General features: G+C 33.9%; 2 protein-coding genes across 2 annotated transcripts; both read left to right on the top strand.

The window, feature by feature from the left end:
• Positions 1-7,158: 7,158 nt before the first annotated feature.
• LOC147282673 (uncharacterized) lies at positions 7,159-10,866 on the top strand. The gene is made up of 3 exons (XM_086248840.1): positions 7,159-7,409; positions 8,025-8,177; positions 10,672-10,866. The coding sequence occupies exons 2-3, from the start codon at positions 8,055-8,057 to the stop codon at positions 10,729-10,731; spliced, it is 183 nt and encodes a 60-aa protein (XP_086104966.1). The 5' UTR covers positions 7,159-7,409; positions 8,025-8,054; the 3' UTR covers positions 10,732-10,866.
• Positions 10,867-16,593: 5,727 nt separating this feature from the next.
• On the top strand, positions 16,594-22,602 carry LOC147282672 (microtubule-associated protein 70-1-like). Its single transcript, XM_086246520.1, has 11 exons — positions 16,594-16,987; positions 17,382-17,467; positions 19,491-19,556; positions 19,658-19,828; positions 19,989-20,159; positions 20,284-20,439; positions 20,541-20,687; positions 20,952-21,023; positions 21,144-21,680; positions 21,767-21,954; positions 22,236-22,602. Exons 1-11 carry the CDS (start codon positions 16,777-16,779, stop codon positions 22,252-22,254), a joined length of 1,824 nt encoding a protein of 607 aa, XP_086102646.1. The 5' UTR covers positions 16,594-16,776; the 3' UTR covers positions 22,255-22,602.
• Positions 22,603-23,721: the final 1,119 nt, after the last annotated feature.

The raw sequence follows: 23,721 nt of genomic DNA, 5'->3' as shown, positions 1-23,721 counted from the left end.
CCCCCTTTTTTTCTTTCAAATTTTTTTTTTTTAATTTGCAGAGATTTTTGTGTGCAGCTAAAATCAGTGGCGGAGCTACTATAGGGCCTGAAGTGGCCCTGGCCTCTCCAACGATTTTGAAGTTTCTACTTTTACACAGATTGGGTGACATATGAGAAGAAATTGACTAGAACAATACTTGTTAGTGTTGGTCACTTATAGTTATTGTATAACCTGATTAATACACATTAATACTTATAAAGACAAAGTATAGAAATCAATGAATATGTGAGTAGTGAAATTTTATGGTGTAGATACGTTGAAGTAGATTCCTACTTATTGCCTAATTCTAAAAGTAAATTAGCAAAAAACCAAAAAGAATTGTAAGTCATAAACTCATGTAAAAGATTTATTTATTTTAAAGTTATAAAGAGTGGATTAAAACTAAATTTTTTTTTTTCTAACGCCGTATGTAACCCTCATAAAATTACATTTTATTTTGTTTTGATGCAGTATGTAAAGAATTATACTTTATTTTGTTATGATGCAGAATGTAACTCTCATAGAGTTACACTTTGTTGAATGATATAATATTATTCTAAGGTTTAAGCAATTAGAATTTAGGTTTTATGACTTCATATTTAGGGTTTTAGGGCTTTAGTCCTAAATTCTAAAGACTATACCATAAACCCTAAACTCTCAAAAGAATTAAAAAAAAAAAAAAAAAACTAAAACTTGGGTATGCTTGAATACGTTACTTGGGAATATTGCTTTAGTTTGAATAGTATTGAATGCTCCATACTTGATTTTTTTTGAATTGTGGCTTAGAAATATTTTTTGTAGCTTAAAAATATATTTTGTGGCTTAAAAATAAATAAATTAGAAGTTTGGGTTTATGACTAAAAAATGTTGTATGTTTGTGGCTTATTAATAAAAAAAAAAAAAACTCTAATTCTAATTTTATTCGTATAGGTTGTTTAGAAGTTTATGAAAAATTCATATTTGAAATTCAAAAACAATAAAAGTTCAAAGAATAAATTATGAGCATTAATAAAAGCACCAAAGATTTAGAAAGCAACAACAGTAGTTACCAATACTAAAGAGTCAAATAATAAAAAATAAAAAAAAGTCTGACATGAGGTTGAGGGCATAAAAGAGATTTATAATATCTGAATTTTAAAAAACGCTGACTAGAAAAATATATACATATATATATATATGGAAAGTATTTTAGTTGGCAACTAATCAAAGAGGTTAATACATGAAAAAATAAATATGCGGGTTTTAATCAAAGAAATATAAATTTGATGGGGATTTTCCTAATTTTCTATTAAATTAAACATAAGTCTTCATCAACATAAGTTTTTTAGCACAACTTGAAATTAATATTCTAAAAGATCCACAATAACTACAAGAAAATAATTCCATAACAAAAATTTTTTACCATATTATTCTACTAAACTCTTTCTTTAATTGACTAATTAGTGGATTAGATAACCATTTCTCTCACTCTCTTTCAAAGGGCAAGTAAAGCATTACTATGAGAGAAAAAGAGAGATAAAGAGCTTTATTCGTTATTCTGTCATCGATCTCCTACCTCCAAACCCAACTCTCCCTGAGGTTTCTTTCTTTATAAGCAATTGAAGATGACACACTTCATTAGGGTTTAAATTGAACTTCAAGAATGCAACAAAGACATAGAGCGCTCAGGTATCAAAGTCAGCCCCAAAGGTGAAGGTAGTACGTGTAATGTATGCATATATGGCGTATATGTAAATTCTCAATATACATATCTTGTTTTAAGAACCTTAAAAAGTATATATAATATTTGTTGTTTTTTCATATTTTTAATGAGGTTAGAAACCCATGAGGGTCATCTCATGGTGGTGTTTCCTCCTCAACCTTAATGAGGAGGTTAGAAACCCACCATGGTAAGTTTCATCTCCACGAAATAAAATGCAAGAAATAAAATAAGGTATTACTAAATTAAAAAGAGCAAAAGAAGAAAATAAATAACTCAAATACCCATTAAATAAGAATAGAGTAAATGACTGCATAGACTAAAATAAAAGCATAAAAAAGACTCTCACAACTTTCTTAAATTCCAACCCCAAAGGGCTGGAAATTCCTAAACTTAGAACAGGAAATAAAAATGAACAAAACCAAAGAGATCCACAAAAAGAGGCTGAAAGTTCTTATTTATAGGCAAAAACTAGGGTAACTATCAGGTGCTGATCGGGGTAAGTCACGGAGAGAAGGAAAGGCTGGTGCTAGCTTTCTGCAGCCACGTGTCGCATTGGGAATGGCTGGGAGAAAGAGGGAACAACTCACAAAAAGAACTGGGCACAGCTGTGGAGGGACAGCTGTCCCGCGCGGATTGGAGATCAGCAAAAAAGTTGTTTTGGGCTTGGTTGGCTTGGCTGTGTGAGGGCACATAAGTAGAGAGAAAGAGAGAGAGAGTGAGAGAAAGGAAAAGGCACGGCTCGGCTCTAGCTTACTCGGAAAGAGAGAAAGAGAGAGAGCCGTTGGTTCTTGGGACGCGTGCCAACCTTCACCCTGAAATGGAAGAAAGAAAAGTGGGGAAAGCTTCCATGAAGCTTCCTTGTGGGCTGTGACCATTGGCCTCCCTTGGAGGTGGGCTGGGCCTGGGCTTTGACTTCCTTGGGTCTGGGACTAGAGGGCTTCTTCCTCTTTTCTTCTTTCTTCTCTCTTTTATTTAGGCTTTCAAATTTAAAACCTACAAAATTAAAATAAACTAATTAAAAATAAAAACACATAAAATTCTTAAATTTAAATCTAGTCTAAATAAAATAAATGCAACCTAATAAATTCTAAGAAATATGACAAAAACTAATAAAATCCACTAATTGACTAAATAATTAAAATAAGAAATAAAATACTAAAATTGCTAGAACACAAGAACTAAAATATAAGATTTAAGGATATGAAATATGTTATAAATTAAGCTCAACAGCGTAGGTAGGAACTTTACTCATTGGGACGAGTTTTAACTATAGTTTATTTTAATTTCTTCCAATATCTTAAATATATATATAACAATAATAAATCATTTCATATCAACTCAAGTTTTTTTTACATTGATAGTGTTTTTTTTTAAAGCACTTATATTGGTAGTTTTTACGCTATCTTATCACGACACACATTTATATTTGGTTATCAATTTATCATAAGTTAGAAAAGTAAGTTTATTATGACCAACATATCATGTAAAAGTGATTGACGATCACATACTTTTTCTTTAAGAAATCACATTTAAAGTGTTAACAAATCTTGCACAATTTAGTGGACTTATTGGCACATGTAATTGACACGACATTAAACTATAGCTGTTTTGTTTTAAAATAATTTAATGTATTAATTTATTATTAAATAATGCACTTTTAATAGTTTTATTAAACAAATGATATTTTTAGAGTTTCAAAAAATTTAACCAAACCTCATGAGTGCAACCTATAAAAAAGAGGCAAAATATAAAATTAATTAATACCTATTATATACTTAAAGATACGTAGAAAAAGTTATTGTGACAACTAGCACACTGACCTCTCTATAGCGTAACTTATATGAATCCATTGTAATTATAACATTTAGAGAGAAATTTTCCTGTAACAGGGATATGGCTGATTTGGTATCTCAACTCAATAACATGATGGCACAATGCTATTATACTTCTATCACATAAAATTTTCTTCAATTTCAAAACAAAAACCTATCTCATAGGATGCCAAGTTAGCCTCTATCCCTGTTATAGGTAAGTTTTTTCCTAAAATTTAACATTGGTATTTCAAGCCTATGTGAAATATGCAATTGTTAAAGTAGCTAAGTTAGAAGAGCCATATAAATACTCCCCATGCATCCAAGTTTAATCATCCCTTCCCCGTTTATAAAAAAACAAAAATCCACATAAAATATATGTCATGTTCAAAAAATCCATATACCTTTTTTAAATGGTTAAAGAGATCATCATTACCAAATAAACTTGGGTAAAAGCAAGGAATAAAATTTCGAGTTTCGAGGAAATTTCGATGGAAATTTCGACGGAAATTTCGATGGAAATTTCGACGGAAATTTCGAAGATTTTTAAATTTCGACAGAAATTAGATGGAAATGACGGAAATTGCTATCAAAATACGGAAATTTTGAATGAAACTTTACCATATGTTTATTTAACATATTATCTACTAAATTGATAAAAAACATTGAATAAATCAAATTATATAGTATGTTTCATGTGATATAAGGTGAATATAATGTCCGCTGGAGCAAATACTGTTAAATAAAATTAATATAATGAATAAACAAAATTAGTATATTCTTTATACTGTATAATTTAATTATACACTAAAATCTAAACCGTAATACTCTATATATTTTATATACTCTAATACTCTTTATACTCTATAATCTATACCTTAAACCCTATATACTCTATATTTTTTAGGATATTAGATTTTAAGCCCTTTAGGATACTTTTAATTATTTTTTATATAGAAATGTATTAAAGTTTAAGGTTTAAAATAACCAAAAGAAATCTCAAACTTTTTTTTTCTTCTTTCCAATTGCCCAAAGCCCCAAACCACCCCTCATTTTTTATCTTTCCTTACTTTTTTTCCCCGTGCATCTCTCTTCAGTCTTTTATTTGTATTTTTTATCTTTCCTTCCTTTTTTCCTGTGTCTCTTACTTAGCCAAACTTTGTCTTCACTAAGTGTAACAACCAAATTTTGGCTTACGGTAATTTTGTTACTTAAATTTTTCAAATTTGTTTTAAGGTTTTTTTAAAGGAATTAGAAATTTCTTTAAATTTATTTTAACTAACTTAGACCTTTGGTTGTGGTTCTAGAGCTTAGTTGTGTGGAAATGAATTTTAGAAAATGAAAATTCAAGAATTTGACAATTATTATTTTTTTCAGAATTAAATTATAAGAGTAGGATTTTTCATAATTTTTTTGAAATCAATTTGACTATTTTGAGGTTATAGGAAATTAGTACTCATCAATACGAGTTCGTAGAATTTTTCGGTGAATTATTTGGAGTCTCGAGCTATTTTTTGTGAATTTCTGAAGCTGGAGAAAATAGAAAATATGAAAATTTCGAAAATTTCAAAAAATTTCGGTAAATTTCGATAAATTTCGATAAATTTCGGTAAATTTCGGTAAATTTCGATAAATTTCGATAAATTTCGGCGAAATTTCGAAAATTTCGATAAATTTCGGCGAAATTTTCCCGAAAAATTATTAAATATGTGTTTCGATTTCGACACCCTAAAAAAACGAAATTTTCGGCGAAATTTCACCGAAAATTTTGAAATTTAATTCCTTGGGTAAAAGAGATTTTTTCTTTTTTCTTTTTTGATAAATAGTTAAAGAAAAGGGAACTCAAAATGATATGTGAGAATATATCAAATCTGTCCAAGTTTATTCTATATTTATCAACTTCATTGTCAATATATTCTAAAATAAAAAAATATATATTATCAATAATTATAAAAAAATGCTTCAATATAATTTTTTTTTTTTTGGGCCAATGAATGATACTCTTATCAATGATATATGTTGATACATATATGTGCACCGAGCAGAACTAATCCTGACAAGGAGACGAACACCCACCGACCGCAAGGTGGAGACCTTTAAGAGTGTGAATTTGGGTCTTCATGTTGTATTGGGCTTCTATGTTGTATTAGGCCTCTATATTGTATTGGGCCTTAGTTGAGCCTTACTTATGTAAAAGTCTCACACTTGGGCAATTGTAAGGGAATGACTCTCTATTCTCTATCTATAAATAGGGACCCTTACCCACATAGAAAAAGATCTTTCATATCTCTTATCTTCCATTTTTAGACCTAGCTCTCATTTTCTTGCTAGAGCTTTCATGCTCTCTTGTACATTGTAAACAACTTTATTCATAATGAGAACCCAAAAAACCTAAGTGGACGTAGCCCGATCACATGGATCGTGGTGAACCACTCTATACATCTCGTGTTTATTGTGTATATGTTGAATCGACTACCGATCCAAATTTGTGCATCAACAGTGTAGATAACAAAACTACCTTTATGATGATGATCTGCAGCACCCATGAAGTAATTTTTATCAGTATTCAACTTGTTAGCAACAACTCTTGATGGGTATGAAATTTTTTTCCTCACCAGAGCAGCTTTCTTCTGCCACTTCCTAGCCATTTTTATGAGCTTCTTGGGGCTGATCAGAAATGTGTCCATGAAGATATATAAAATGACCTCGGGCAAGAAGATCAACACTGCTATTGGTATTTGAAAATATGTCAAATTTACGTCTTCTTGTTTAAAGACAAAGGAGAAGGAGCTTATGAGTTAGCTACAAGGTCACAAGAGATTCTTTCAGTTGGTTACTAGGAAGTACAAAACAGATCTTATCAGTTGGTTACTAACTAGGACTTGCGTAAACAAGAAATCTTTAGTTCGAATGTTTAATTTGGCACATTCTCATTGTATTTACCTTCTTGTGTATTAATTTCCTACCCAAGTACCTATATATGTTTCCCACCAAAATATTGTTAGATCCAAAAATAAAATTGTGAAATAGTAAATGATAAATTGCTCCAATTGAGTACTGAGGCGTGGAAATCTCACTCTCTTCATTCTTTTTCAGAAGCAAAGAATTCATTCCATCAATTTTGTAAATTCGTTACCGGACAGTCCTTAGCAATACATTCCATTGACCAAGGAGGAGCTTCATCATATCTAAAGCTAGTATGGGCTACTTCATTACTCTCTCCTGGACTTGAATCTCAATGAAGATCATCCTACAATACATGTTCAAGAATCACCGCCTTTAATTTGGTTGTGAGAGTATGCTATGTCACCATGTCATGTCCAGTAAAAGAATGCAGGAGAAGAGCAAATTTAAGTTAATGGCCGCCCTCTAACACATCATACAAGTTCAAAATTCATCTCTAATTAACATGAAAGACAATGAAAGTTTTGAATGAATCTACACTTTGTATTCTATATTTCGGCCACTTTAGTCTCCAAAGTCTCACACATAATTTTAGAATTTCTTATGAATGATATTAAATAAAAAAAATTAGAAAATGTCATATGTCTTTTTTTTCTTTTTTCTTTTTTGAGAAAGAAAATGTCATATGTCTAGTACCAACTTTTTCTAAGTAGAAAATTTAATTTCATCGTCCAATTAAACACACTGCAAGATAACGGGGCTGGGGCTTGGAAGGGCCAATACTTTAGGCTCAATTCATGCCTACATACCGGCTTCAGTATTCTGAGCATCAGAAACACAAAGGGAAACACACTTGCAGTTGAGTTCAAATTCGACTTTGGGCAGACAATTTTTCAAACAAGGTTTTCCTTCATTTTTCATTTGACAGAGAAGAGCAACACTCTCGCGTAGCTCTCTTTGCTTCATTTAAGGTATTTCCCCAGCTTCAACTTCAAGACTGAATATTCAATACTAATACTCTTCCATTTTCAGCATTGTACATAATAGAACAATCAAGCTTTTACGTTTTACCTTGATGGTTCAGTGACTGAGTGTTGGGTCTTCAATATTTTTCATTTTTTCCTTTTTGGTGAAATGTATATCAGCCTACTAGCTGTTTGATGAAATGGGTCTGAGAATCTCTTATTCTTTTCTCTTTTTCTTATGCCAATTTCAAATGGGTACCCTTAATTCTTGTGTTCAAGAGAAAAATTCAAATACCCATTTTTGGAGACCCATCAAATCACATTACAATGTTCTCAATGATTTAAACATGATTAATATTAGTTTATGATGGTTTATAGGTGCCGTGCTCTTTTTGCCCTTCTTGTACTATAGTTTCTTTTTCCATTGTTACAACCTCAGTTCAATTCTCCACTTTAAGGCCCAACCAGGCATTTTTGAGCTGCTTGTATCCATTATATTATAACATATGATTGTGGGCAACTTCTTGAATGAATGTAAATTGAGCATACTCATAAAAACGTGCTTGCATGTGTGTGTTGATTTTTGGAAAAATTTTCTCAACTGCCTGGTCTTTATTGCAGAGCTACAATAAGTCTCTACGATAAAGAACGATGCCACATAGAACTCAACCTATGACTGCCCTGTTGGTGTTTACGGGACTGAATGTTGTATTAGTTTCAACCATTACTCCAGTCTATGATTTCGTCTGTTTCCTTCCTTATTGGGAAAGAAGGGTATGTTTTCTGTTATCATTTGTTAAGCAAGTTATTTTCAGAAAAAAAAATTGAAACTTTTTTAGGGTAGATGATATCTGGATCTTTCCGACATCATCAACAACGTTGACGACACATGCAGGATACAACTTAAAAGTTAAAACCTAGTTTTCTCTACTGTTTACTTGATATTGTATAACTATGTTTGTATGTCTTGTTATTATATTTCTTTACGACGTTGAATCTTGGTAAATATCATTTCGGGTTCTGATTGTATATCGCTCTTCCTTGAACCTTTCTCTTGAAATGCTAAATTATTGCAGTTGGGTGATTGCACAAACTTTTTCCATATACCACTATGCATGCAGAGTGTAACATGGAGTTATATTATTATATTATGCACACCACATAAATTGCTCAAGCTTTTTGAAATTTCTTCACAAGGTGCTTAGAGGTTGAACTGATATGATGTGAGTTGGGCCCAGTCTCTTAGGCTCTAATGCATCCTAGCAATGATATAAAAGTTAAAGAGTATTAAAATGTAAACCATATGAGGCCTTGTGCTTCCATCATATCAATAAGACACCAGAGTAGTGAAAAGAAAGTAACAAGAGGAATGCTTTGTTGGTAAATTCTTGTCTGACGAACTTAGGTTTGGGATACTCAATTTCTTAATTTCCATGAAATTCAGTGAGAGGGAAGCAAAATTGGAGAATGAGAAATAAAATTTTAATACCCCATACTGAAAAAGGGAGAAATGGAATCAGAACTTTTTTGGAAACTTGAGCCAAATTAACTTCCTCAGACTTGTAAATTCTTTTGTACCTTTGTCTCATCCCAGTATTCTCCTTCACCTTATATTGGTTATATATGGTTAATTGACAAGCTCAGCTGATATAGGAGCTTTACTATTGTATTTTCCTCTTCCAATTATAATAGGATGCAGTGAAAAAATCCCAAGAAAGTGAGCCATTACTGTAAAAAGAAAGCTTTATTGACTTTGTATAAGATTAATAACAGTAATGGCTCAATTAGTTTTGAGCCATTAGTGAAATCCCCTACAACACAGGGTGACCCTAGAAAGGGTGACTTGTAGTGAGCCATTACTGTAATAAACTTCTGAGCTTTATCCAGTTTGACCCTAGAAAGAAAGCTAGGAATTCACTAATTTCTCCAGCTTTGTAGCCTTGCAGTGAGCCTCTACTGTACATACTATTAAGAATTACGCTATTTTCCTTTTAATGCAAAGGTAGAATTATGAGCAGTGAGATAGGATTGTTCCCCTGAACAATTAATAGAGAAAATAACTGTTTAACATCTGTATAACAGAGATAAATTCTCATTGGTTGCTTCTGGAAGAAAAACCTAAGGTATCTTGATTTTATGTTTTATATTTAAAGTACTAATACAAGAAAATCTTATGGTTTGGTCTGACCTCTAACAGCCAGTTTATGCGACACATAATCAATTTCAATAACATAGCACTTTTCTGAAATCTGAAAACCAGTGTTTATTGTCCAGATTGTACCACTTGACATCCATGCTTTTGATAAATTCTCAAGTCATGCTATGCAAACATCACTTTGCTTTCTGCATTTAGTTCCCAAGGGTGGTGTATTTTGTCTTGTTGGCACTAGTCAAACTATTCACAAAATGCACCAACCTCAATGTCTTATGAATGTGTGAAAACTGAAAACTTTATAACATGCATATCTTTATGGGTTTTGAAATACAAATGCAAAATTTTGTGTGCATGGCTTGGATTGGTCAGTTTTGGTGAAGGTTTTGCATAGAGTAGTGCTAGAGGTACCACATTGTGTATCACATTTCTAATATAGGTGAAGCCCACCTATACAAAGGAATCCCACCTCTTGTAGAGATGTGATACCAAAATGTGGCACAAATAGTTTGTTTTATCCTTTTGCATGTCAGTTTAAGTGAGTTAGTCAATTCGGATTGGCTTTGATTATTGAGCTTTTTCTAGTTTTTGTAATTGCAAGTTGTTATGGGCTTAGGTTTTTAATTCTAAATATCATTTTCTCTGGTATGTCCACCTAGAACCGTCTATGTTACTAAAGAAAATCCATTGCGTCTACAGAATTTTGATTTAATATAACATCATCCATAGTATCATCAAATTACAATTCTGGCTTCTAAATGCAACCATCCATAGAGAAAAGTGTTCAAGCTTTTAAGAAAAAATTAATTATTTAAAACAAATAAAGACATGTCATAAAATAGTAGGATACTAACTAGAAGACAATTTCATCAAAGACACATAGTTTTATCGAATTGGAGTGGTTGTGTTATTCAGTTCTTTAAAAATTAAAAATATGGTAATCCCTCCAATCCAATGCAATTGGTTATTTATTTTCATATATAATACAAACTAAAAAGATAACCAATCCAAACCGCTTAGGTTAGATTGGATTGAGCCAGTTAGTCAATCTTTTTGGATTTTTTTTTTTTTTCACATCTCTACATCTCATATCCTTTTGGTTTTTTTACTTTGCAGAGAGAACGACGTCGTCAGGAACGTGAAGCTACTTTAGCAAATGGTTCTAAATCAACATAGAAGTATTTATGAGGTCAAACCTCTTGAATTATAAGTTTTTAAGATTTTCTAATATTTATTGCAGTTTGAGGTATCAATTTATTCTAAGAATTTAGTAAATGAAAGATAAGAAGGTACATGAAGCTTTTGTATGCCTATTTATGGATCTTTTTTATATATATCATAAATTTTAATTTTGAAATATACTTTAAATACAACCTCAAAGATTTGCAGGAGGTCACAGTCCATGTGTCCCAATCAAACAAGTTTCTTTGTTCTCTTAACATTGCAAATTGTTGTTGCAATGCAACAGCAATATCTCATGTTAGTTTTCTCTCTCCTTTTCGGCTTGGTGCTGTACTTGCTATCTTATTGGAGAAAGATTTGCTTCCTTAGATTGCGAGAACTTGTTAGACGATTTGAAAAAACATGGAATTTAAATGAATCCATTTTCTAATATACAAATATTGTACATTGATATCTCTGGCATGTAATCTCATATTTTAACCAAACCCCGTCTAAGTACACAGTAGGGAAGTCCTTATACTCCTTTTTCTCCTTTTTGTTTTCTGAAATAATTGTGATTTGGCCATCGTATTGAATTACAAATGTCTGGTAATACATAATTGACCAATATATGAAGGGTTGCTTGTGATGTTCGAAGGCACCATTTCGGTAAGCAAAGACTTCCATTTGATGCTTGTTTGATGTTCCAAACCTTGACATTAATGGAATGTAGGATATGCTTTAGTTTGCCTATATATGTACTCAGTAATTATGTGCATGTATATGCTCTTAAGAAAAGGAAAAAATGAACTGCCATCATATGCAGTTATTTGCATGTTGATGTTTACTTTGAAATGAGAAACTGGAATGAGATCCTATACCATAAAAAGGGATCCTCAAAGTAGGATCCATGCCCATATAGACTTTTTTTTATCATAAACGATGGGTTGGATTGGATTCATTATATAAACAATGGATTGGATTAGCCAATATAGAATGGATTGGATTGGATCACCCAATATAAACAATGGATTGGATTTGACCAATATGCATCCAATATGTCCCTAGCAGTCTAGCACCACCAAACTGTTATTCTCATATTCTTGTTTCAAATCCAATCAGATAGAGAGCTCCTATTAAACACTAGACCAAAAGCAAATTAAGTAGTATTCAATCAAATTCAATTCACATCAATTTCAGATCAGGTAATTTACATCTGGTACACTAGAAATTAACTTCTAGTTTTGGGCTTTCACTATGGGCTTTTACTATAGGCCATTAGAAGGCTTGGCTGTGACTGTGTGAGCCTGTGTCCAGAGTCTAATCGCACTTGGTACTAGTGAGGTTGGCTTTCTAGTTTAAATCCTAGCTTGTCATTTTTCTCAGTAATATAGTTCTCTTGAATGTTGAACCTTCCAATTTTGGGTCCTTGTATGTGTAGTTGGGTCTTTATGTTCTGTGATGTACAAACTAGGTGATTTCTTTTTCAATGTTGGTACATATACAAGCAAAGTTTCAGTTCAAAAGCCTCAATAATGAACTTTAATGCGCAAGAACATTGAATGCAGGAGAGCACCTGATGATCGATCCATATTGAAATTTTGTAGCTGATTAAGTTGGTCCAAACTACCATCCTTCTACTTCCCAAATAAATGTCTCAGCTCCCATACTAACTTATTTATATGTAATATAATTATCGTCTACTGGTTTACAGAAGTGTCAATTTATTGCTCATCACACATAAACTGCCTCTTTGTCTTGGTTATGGTGGGAACACATCCTCCATGTATAAGTTCAATGATTCTTAAAACCTTGGGATCTATAATCTATAAAGACATTAACTGATCAAGCACATGTAGTTAAAGAAAGTCTGTTAGGATCATAATCCCGTGATTAAAAAATAGACATCTTGGGTAGCTAGTAAATAAGCTCTTGGGCTCCATTCCTTTCTAAGCCGGTTTTTAAAGGTAAGTTCTATCACGCAAATGGGACAAAGTTCACGACCTACAGCCTGGTTTAAATGACATTAATATTATGTATGAGCATATTATCAAATCATTAAATATTTGGTACATAATCAAAAGAAAGGACTACCATTAGATAGTGAGCTAGAAACTGCTTTTTTCTGTTTTTTTTTTGTTTTGTTTTGTGAATTAGTGATCTAGAAAGTGGAGTAGATAATTTACTAGCTAGGCATAGTTGGAATGAGCTGAGCTGTAGGCTTACGATGGTCTACATTTAAAATATACAAAAAGAATTACACAATATGTTTTTTTTAGAAGAACAACGACATGTATTACAGCCCATGATCCCTTGCATGCAGTACCTGTATGATCGACACAACGATCCATATAATACTGAATCTGTCAATGGTTGACAATCGCCACAATATTTATAATAATAACAAGAAAAAAAAAAAAAAACTAATATGTATGCATGCAGGGCTGAGGGCTCTAGTATTCCAGTGGAATCAAACTTGATTTGACCCAAGTCAGAAATCGTAGAGATGACTAGATGAGATGAGGCATGTGTCAGAGATCAAGAGGCTGATGCCACGTGTGAAGGGGGTGTGTGCATGGGTGGCTGGCTGTTTGTGATTTGAGAGAGAGAGAGAGAGAGAGAGAGAGACTTAGATAGGGCAGAATTGCAAGCAAGCAATGGTGCAATTCACGCATTGTCATGTCATGTGCTGTCTACGCTTTCTGAGTCGCATGTGCATGTGCTGTCGTCCCACTCCCACTTGCCCTTTACGATATGATATATATGCCATATGCACAAAGCCACAAACACACCCCTCCTCCCCATTCCCTAACCCCCCAATCCCAATCCCAATCCCATTGCTCATTGCTTTCTCTCTCAGCATCGATCCCCCTCATTTCCTACTTTTGCATGCCACCACATCTTTGCATATTCTCTTGCCTCAACATTCCTTCACCAATAATACTACATACCCTATCAAATGTGATTGCCATGCATATTTATAAGGTCTCACAGTATATCCAAATTTGAATAAATGAAATAAATTTGGATCCATATACTTATTTTTTATTGACTTCAATTGTGTAGGTATTATAAATATAAAAGTATTCAAGCAAAACAGGAAATAGATTGATTTTAACACTTTTTATATATGTGTGAGATTGAAACAACTTCTGTACGTGGACAATCCAAATCCAAGTGAAATACTATCTGTGAATAAATTTGATAAATGTGATAATACTTTTTAGTGATAACATGGAAATGGATCGAATCATTTTTCCATCTTAATTCGAACTCACCCTCCATCACCATCACTTGAATGCAACAATACTCTTCTTTCACGTTTGATAATGCATCTTCATCATATGCCATATGAGCTTGCTTGCTTTCAAAATTGTTCAAATGGGTCTGTCTTCCTATTTTTGGAAAATCCTCATAAAAACGATTTATATATATATATGACAAAAAATGGATACTTATAACTAATTATGAAAGCTGCTTGTTGCATATATTTCGATCCACAAATACTAATTGCCTGAAACCATTTAATAAATCATGTCCATTTTGTTTCCAAATGGAGAAGCAAAGGCAACTAGCTCTTTTTGCTTCACAATTGCCTGCCCTTGTACATATAATTATTAAAGTTGTTGCCATTTCCCTTTCTGAACTACAAATTTTGATGACTTTGATTGATTTCATCATACCGTCTGTTTGCTGTACAAGTGATCGATAATCCTAGGGATTGGGATTTGACCTATATCATCGCTATTCACTACAACGGTAAAATTTAGGGACTGAGGTAAAAATTTTCGTGCTATGTGTATGGTGCAACCCTATTAATGTACTATCATGTGTTTTTTTTTTTTTTTTTGTTGAAACTATCATGTGTCTTTATTTTAAGTAACATTTACAATTTTAAATAAGTAGAACACATGACACCACTCAGCTCGCACCATACACGTGATATGATTACCCCATTCAAGACATTTTTGTTTAACTTAACTCCTATTCCCAACTTTTTTTATCCGCCCAAATGGTATGTTGACTCGTCACATTACATAAGTGTTATTTCCCTTTTATGAATCTAAATCATTAGGTTGTTAAATCCGGCCTACAACATTCAAAGACATAGAATTGAAGATAAAAAAATTATGATAGAGAGCTGAAAATGAAGGAGATTATTGTAATAGAAAGTTGAAGATGAAGACTGAAGAAGGTTCCTTAGCCAAACATGTGTTGGCTGGTTTCTATTGTTTCTCTCTGTTGAAGAATCCTAAACAAAGGTTGCATATATGTTTCGTTTTGGAAATTAAACAAATGTCTTTTTTCTTTTTCTTTTGAGGAAATTACAGATTTAGTCCAGTTATTTTATACCTAGTTCAATTTTGGTTTATAATCTTTTTTAAGTTCTGTTTTGGTTCATTAATTGTTTCATTTGTTCAATAAAGGTCCAGATTTGTTTTTTCAAATTTGGTCTGCCTTTTGCCCTATTAAATCTCACCTAAATTCAGTAAACATATACTTATTTTAAAGCTATGCATTTCTTCTTTACAACCATATAAAGATCATTCAAATTGGAGTTATAAAACTCAAGATAATTGACCCCAAAGTAGGGTATCCGAAACTGCTAATTTTTCAAACTTCAGCCAATCTCAATTCTTTTAGATTATAATACTTCAAATTTATTTTTATGACTAAAAAATGATGAAATATAATTTATACTTCAATTATAATTGAAGAAAACACAACCCAAAAGATTTAAAGTCACAAATCTGGACTTTTATTGAACAAATGAAATAATTAGTGGACCAAAACAGAACTTAAAAAAGATCGTGAACCAACATTGAACTAATTATAAAATAAGTGGACCAAATCTGTAATTTCCTTTTTTCTTTTTTAGCCAATCTAACATGCCATATAAGTTGGTAAAAAAAAGTTGGAAAAAGTGTTAGCTAGCTAGTTAAATAACATATTCCTAAATTAAGAGTTAGTGATGATAATACTCAAAGCATAATATAACCGCCGGGCGGTGCACTTTAATGAATTATTTGGATTAAAAATTTAGAATAGTCAAGATAAAAAGAAGATCTAGATCCCCCCTGGTCGACCACTTAATTTTGTTTTGGTAGAACTAGACCACTTAATTAACTTTGACCCTTGTAATATTTAAACAAAATGACATCACTCCATCTATACAGAGAGAGAGAGAGAGAGAGTTGTAAGTAAAATGCATGGGGGTATGGAAGAGCTAGCTAGCTGTGGTCTAACCGGAACATGGGTCCTCTTGGTCAGAACTTCAATGACAATATATATAACCAGCTGTTTTATTATTGAAGCCTTGTTAGTATTGGTTTCCCTTAAGATCGAGTGCATTCATTAATCAATTTCATCCAGACACAAACTGCATGTATATATACTTTTTCTTGGTCTGAAGATAATTCATAAACTGCATGTATACTTTGTCAACGTAAATTTACATTTTACCCCCTCGTGGTGTACTACTTTGCATTGGGAGGGTGGGGTTTGGTGTTTTGATTTTTTTTTTTTTTTTTTCTCTTTGTTTTTAGTTTTGTCAAAGGGTAAAAATTGAACTTGGAGTTTTAAAAAAATATTGGTTATAATGAAAAACTTGTAGGGTACATATAGAAATTCACTTTGGGAAGTACTTGGGGCTTATCGAACTTTTACTTGACTTGATAAACTCCAAATGCGGATGCAGTTTGCATAATTGCAAACATACATTACACAGTGCTCACACAGTACACGTGTCATCCCCCTCTGTCCAAAGTCGGAGCACTTTTGGATTATCTTTCTCTCGTATTTAAACCCCGCCTAAACCCCTTCTTTAATCCTCGCCTTTATATAAACCATCAAACTTAATCCTCTCTCTCGCTCGCTCGCTCTCTCACAGTAAAAGAATTGAAAAAATACTCAGTCTAAGTGTCAACTGTCAAGGTGTCATCTCCATAGAGGAAGAGACTCCCCCTCTTCTCTCTCTCTCTCTCTCTCTTCCTTCCTGTACTTCAGGGCTCACTGGGGCGTTGTGTGAGCACGGCACCAGCAGATCTCTCTCTCCCCCAAATGGCGAGCAGTACTCACATTAGCAGCGCCGAAGCCGACCCCCCGAAGCCGCCGCCCAGCCTCTCCTCCTCGGCGTCGTTCAAGGCTCGCAAGAAGACCAGCTCCGCCGGAATCTCCCGAGCCGGCTCCGAAGTCGATGACTTCATCACCCTCATGCACGGCTCCGATCCAGTCCGTGTCGAGCTCAACCGCCTCGAGAACGAAGTCCGAGGTATGTATGTTGTTTCTTCTCCGGTCTCCCTTCTCCCGGAAAAAAGTGTTTTCCGAGAAAATTTGGAGCTCACATTTTCTTCCTATCTAATGAGAAACGATATTATTATCTCGTCAATTTGATCAATTTGTCTAATTTATAGCCTCATTTTCTGGAAAAAATAAATTTTCTTCTAATTTTCTCTCCATTTACTCGGGAAGTGTTTTCCTGACCATAAATTTCAGACAAACATTTGCTAGCTAGGAGAAACGATATTAGTATATTATTAATTTGATAAATTTGTCTACTTTAGAGCTTTAGAAAATAAATTTGATCAAATTTCATTTCTTTTAAAATTTATAAGGTCAATTTTCACTCAATTTTGTTTCTCTTTTATTTATTTATGAAATAACAGATAAAGATAGGGAATTGGGAGATGCTGTTGCAGAAATCAAGTCGTTGAGGAATTCAGAGCGCCTTAAAGAAAAGGCCGTTGAAGAGGTACTCTATTTTAATTGCAAAAGCCATTTTTGTGCTTCTACTTACAGTAATTTCAGTTAATTTTGCTTATGGCATTAGCGATTGGATTGATTTTTGGGGCAATTTGCATGACGATGTTGTCAATTTCCGATACTTTTATAGTCTGTGATAGCGGTCAGTTTGGGTAGTAGTTATATAGGTTTCTGATTGTGGTCATTGATTGTTGTTGTATTGATAAAGTTGCAAAATGTGCGGTGATCGATATATGTATGTCAGACAAATGAAGAGCAAAGAAAAGAATCTTATTGTTCCTCATGTATTTTTATTTTTTTAATCATGTAACTAACTTGCCATCATCATACATACTAGAATATATGAATGTGACAGATTGTATCAGACTTTTATTTACCAATGCTTTCTTAAGTTGCTTCTCTAAACTATCAATAGTTTACATCTTTGACAAATAACCTTTCACTTCTTAGAATTAAAGAGAAAAATATTGTCATACAAAATTATATCATACTTCTTGTAAATACGGCATATAATTTAGTATGTGTATCATTTGAGTTAAGCGGGATTTTGTTCTGACACACTAGTTCTAAGTCTTCTGACTGAGATTGTGCACTGTTTGATATGTCTGTAAGTGGAATTTCTGTGCAAGCAAGATGAGATCATGATAGTCTTATGTGTTGATCTTCAGTCTAAAACTGAAATCTTCAGTCTATTTATAGATAAAACTTGAAATCTTCAGTCTATTTATAGTTAAAAGCTGAAATCTTCACTCTATTAATAGTTAAAAGCTGAAATCTTCATTCTGCTATGTTACCTACTGGTTACTGGCTTTTACCTTTTGCTAAATTTTGAAGAAATAGTGCTTTTGGACCAATGGTATTATTCTATTCTAAGTTTCTGACATTTAGTTATCTGAAATTTATCAAGGAAACCTACTTATTAAACTGTTGCATTGTGGATGGAAGTTTGTGAATTTCTAACTTTTCAATCTTTTGGATATTATTTTCTTTTATTGCAATTGTTCTGTGTTTTAATTTTTCTTAAAAGCTGATCTTGACATTATTATATCCAGTTGCTTCACCAAACAAACAGGTGGATGACTAGAACACCCACCTATTGGGACATAAGCATGGGGCAAATTTTATAATGCCACTTTCTAGTAAAAGCTTGAAACCTTTGGTTTCAAGAGTCTTAGATAGTGTGTTAAAACTAAGTGATTTTTAACCAAAGCTTTATAAGAAAGATTTCCAATTTAAAAAGAAAAAACTTGAAATGGAATAGGTTATTCATGTTTTTACTGACAGTGGGTACTTAATTTTGAAAATATCACTGCATATTCATTTGGAGGAGATAATATTTCTCCTTTGTAATTAAACAAATTAAAAAAAACAAAAAAACTCCTTTCCCACGTAATCATATTCATAGCCATGTTGTTATCCTCAATTTTGTTTTGTTGTATATTATATCGATGTCTTCTTCTCAGTGGTATAACTATATAACATTACAAAACTATCAGCATTCTTACAAAACATACCGAATTTTATTTATCCTCTTTATTACGATCTGACAAATATGCTCTGGTGCCTTGCATTAGATCATAGAACTATGTGACAAAAATCATTCTCTGGGATATACCAGCAATTTGGGGGGGAGGGAGTATTTGGTGCTTGTGGAGATCAAATAGACCAGCTAAGTCTGAAATTTATCAACAATCTTGCTATCTCAAACAGATGTTTGTTGAGATCTAATATAATCATCACATATAATCTCTCATATGAACAATGATACCTGGGCTGCTGAACACCACCAGTGATAAATAATTTTAAATTTTATTTTGTTGATACTTGCAAGTGATGATCGTTTTGTTTTACTAGAGATATTGAAAATCCTGAACTTATTTTGGAGATATCTTGCGAGAGCACTTAATAATGTGAACTATTTACTCTCTTCAATTATTCTGAATCAGTGTATTGAGAAAACATTAAGTTAACAGGGGAATTGCTGATTATTTACTGTTGGTTAATAATTTCAGTTGACAGATGAACTAAACAAGGTGGATGAAAAGCTTAAAGCAACTGAAGCCCTTTTGGAAAGCAAGGTACTATTTGTAATTTCCTTTGCTTTCTGATTGTATTGTCTTCTTTAACCAACATTGAATTACTTTTCTGCTTGCAATAATGAGTACATTGTGATTTGCAGAATCTTGAGATTAAGAAAATAAATGATGAGAAAAAAGCAGCTTTGGCTGCACAATTTGCAGCAGAAGCCACACTTCGAAGAGTTCATGCTGCACAGAAAGATGATGAAATGCCACCCATCGAAGCCATCATTGCTCCACTGGAGGCAGAGCTTAAGCTTGCTAGGCAGGAGGTATATCCTTCTGTAATACTATGACCTCCTTTTCTGTGGCATGATGTTGTATATCTGTGCCTTGGTTACTGTTTTCATGGATATTTTGATTCCATGAACATGGAAAAAAAATAAATATTGAGTTCAGTTTTTTCTAGTGCTTGATGTTTTGGTTTTGTAGGTAGCAAAGTTGCAGGATGACAACCGAGCACTTGATCGGCTTACTAAATCCAAGGAAGCTGCTCTAGTTGAGGCTGAAAGAACTGTTCAGATTGCTTTAGCAAAAGCATCCTTGGTTGAAGATCTGCAAAACAAAAACCAAGAGCTGATGAAGCAGATTGAAATATGCCAGGTTTGTACTTCATTCAGAGTTTTCCTGCTGCAGGCAATCAGTATATGTGGATGAGGGAATGTACCATGGGATGTGTACAAGCATTAGAAACAGTTTTACATTACATGTCTTGGTGATTTATCAGGAGGAGAACAAAATCCTCGACAGAATGCACCGGCAAAAGGTAGCTGAGGTGGAGAAGCTAACCCAAACTGTTCGCGAGCTTGAGGAGGCTGTTTTAGCCGGTGGAGCTGCTGCCAATGCTGTTCGTGCTTACCAGCGGAAAGTGCAGGATATGAATGTAATAACCGTTTCTTGGAACTCCAGTTCTTCCAAATCACTTCGTAGTTGTTCTGAGTCTGTCACAAATGCAAACTGCCTCTAACCTTCAAGCTTGCGTAGGACGAGAAGAAAACTTTGGAGCGGGAGGTGGCTCGTGCAAAGGTCTCTGCAAATCGGGTTGCCACTGTTGTTGCAAATGAGTGGAAAGATTCCAATGACAAAGTGATGCCGGTAAAGCAATGGCTTCAAGAAAGGAGATTTTTTCAGGCATGTTATGATTCAAATGCCACCTCATCATTTTTATTTACAACTCCTTTAATTTATCCAAATAGTTCTTTGCTTTCATTGTTGAAAGTTGCATCCTGAACCCAAGAGGTTACGTTATGGCAAGTTAAATTGGGATTAGGTGCTTCATGAAGCATTATCTCAAGTTTGAATCCCACCACAACCTCTTTGATGTCCACCCCTAGGAATTGAACTTGGCAATTGCTGCTTCAGTTGAGATGTAATATAATTTTACATTTTTTGTAGGGAGAAATGCAACAGCTTCGAGACAAACTGGCAGTAGCTGAGCGTACTGCAAAGGCAGAAGCACAATTAAAGGTAAGCCAACTGTTTGATTTTAGTCTCTGCTTACAACTTGTAAGCTAACTGTTTACTTTTAGTCTCTTTTGTTGTGTGTTTAAGCCTCTTCTTAATAGTTGATCATTAATTGGTTCTTAGGAAAAATACCAAGTAAGATTCAAGGTGTTGGAGGAAAAGCTTAAAGCATCTAATGGTAATTCCCGCATAGCTTCGGAAGCAAGAACCACAAACAATGGACCTTCAAGGCGTCAGTCTCTTGGTGGAGCTGAGAACTTCTCTAGATCATCCTCTAATGGCTATCTATCTAGGAGAAATTCAAATTTTCAATCTGGTTCCAACCGTTCTAACAGTGCTAGTTCAGTATTAAAACAAGCCAAGGTTTCATCTAGATCATTTGATGGTGGTAGTAGATTGCTACATAGAGATAAGTTAATCCCAGATGCAATGGGGAAAGATAACACACCTAACAGTACCAGTGATCAGACTCAAACGGATGAGATTATTGGTAGACATGAGGAGAGCCCAAATGGGGCTTCGGCTGAACAATCAAGGACAGAACATGAAGATTATGTTTCTGGAGTGCTGTATGATATGTTACAGAAAGAGGTCATATCTTTGAGGAAAGCTTGCCATGAGAAAGATCAGACTCTCAAGGACAAGGATGATGCAATTGAGGTTAGATAGTAGATGTCACTAATGTTGCATCCTAGCCCCACTCTTGTTTTGCTCTTAATTTATGTTTCTGATGTGGAATCAAGTAGATGTTGGCAAAGAAGGTGGATACACTGAATAGAGCAATGGAGGTTGAGGCCAGAAAAATGCGGAGAGAAGTAGCTGCCATGGAAAAAGAAGTCTCTTCTATGCGTGTCATCAAGGAGCATGATCAGAGGACACGACGCTCAAGTGCTCCCCGGGGGGCTGTAAATAGTTCTCATACACTTTCTGCAAGGTAAATAATTGTGTACAAGTTGTAATGGCATAAACATGATGCACTAGTTGTGATAATGCGTCTGTGTGTGTGTTTCTTTTCATTCTGGACGTCTGCACATTGCTAAAGTCTGGTTCTCTCTCTCTCTCTCTCTCTCTCTCTCTCTCTCTCTCTCTCTCTCTCTCTATATATATATATATATATAGGGAGAGAGAGAGAGAGAGAGAGAGAGAGAGACGGACTTAAGCTACTTCCGGTAGAAATCCATTAATCAGTTTGACCAATGTTTTTGCTTCTTTCAGGAGCGCACGCAAGTCATAGGTGATTGACATGGACGAGACAAGATGACAACATCAAGGGTGACACTCATATTCTTCAGCTCTGCAGTCCATAGAATTGTATGATTTTGTCATGATTTGCCGGTCCTCTCAATCTATATTTAAGCCGTCTTGGCCAGATAGGCAATTTGTAAAGAAGTGACTCAAGGTTTTTCAGGAAATCATCCTGCCTTGTATATTGCCTGTACTAATATTTCCAGGAAATATCATCTAAGGGTGGCATGGAAAGTTATGAAAGAGATGAGGCTTGTTAGATGTTTCTTTCAAGGAAACTGAACACATAATAAAGCAAAAGGCTAAATTACACATTTGGTCAATGTGGCTTGGCTGACATTTTACTTAGGTTTGTATTGCTTCGTTTATATTTTATTATGAATTATAGGCTTGTGCTTTACTACTATGGTTAACAATCTCAAAATAAATTTTATTTTCCGTGGATTTAAACGACCGAGGGACCCACATACGCACGTGCATGGATATCTCGTCAGTTCAGTTGGTATACGGTATATACCATGTTGAATTAAGTTGGTCTAATACATCTCATGCAAGAATGAGCCCAGATCCTTTGTTGGCATCCCCATTTGATGGATCATGAACACTCCAAGAAATCACACAAGTTAAACATTAGAGCTACAGAGCCCTCAATCTCTAAGATTGATGGAGGTCAATCACCCAATTTAGGTAGACCCTTCCCCCACTGAATGTGAAGAACTCCATATCTAGTCCTTAAGTTTTCCGAAAACCCTTTGATCCCAATTCCCAACCCATCTGAAAGATTGATAGCACAAAGAAGCAAGCTGTGTGGGAAAAATTTGAGAGATTGGCAAGGTGGTCCTTAAGGTCTTGGGCCGTTTACTTGCAGTATTGGTCGGTCTCAGTAAAGGGGTTTGGGTAAAAGAGATGAGATGGAAGAGGAGAGAGAGAAGGAATGAAAAGGGTGGTATGGAAATTGAGGGAGGTTAGATAGTTGTAGAGCTTGATGCATGGTGGGGGATGACCCTGCCCAGCAACTGAAACTACAAAGATTTCACTGGCCATATTTGTTTCTCCGTTGGGTTTGATCGTTGAGGATCATTTTATCGGATGGTCATGGGTTTGTTAATGGGCAAATTACGTTTGTGGTCTCTATGTTTGGAGAACTTATGGAAAAATTATTGTGTGTGACCCGGTGATAACAATCCAATTAAATTATAAAATGTGTACAATCATTAATATATAAATACTAAATTACTAAAAAGTCTATTTTGTAATTTAAATTTGTTATTGTCTCACAGTAACAACAATAATTGTCACTGCCAAATAGTAGTAATTAATAGAGTATTTTTGAAATTTAAATTATTACTGTTCCACATTAACAATGATTGTCACTAACAAACAATAGTAATTAATAATTGAAGAATGCTAGCCACAGTCGACCAAACTCGAGTGTACGTGGCTCAATCTCTCTTTT

Source organism: Dryas octopetala, chromosome 6 (genome assembly GCF_963921425.1).
Source record: "Dryas octopetala chromosome 6, drDryOcto1.1, whole genome shotgun sequence".
In the NCBI taxonomy this organism is placed as follows: domain Eukaryota; kingdom Viridiplantae; phylum Streptophyta; class Magnoliopsida; order Rosales; family Rosaceae; genus Dryas; species Dryas octopetala.
Note: the sequence above shows the minus strand (reverse complement) of the source record. Positions and strands in the feature narration are given on the sequence as shown.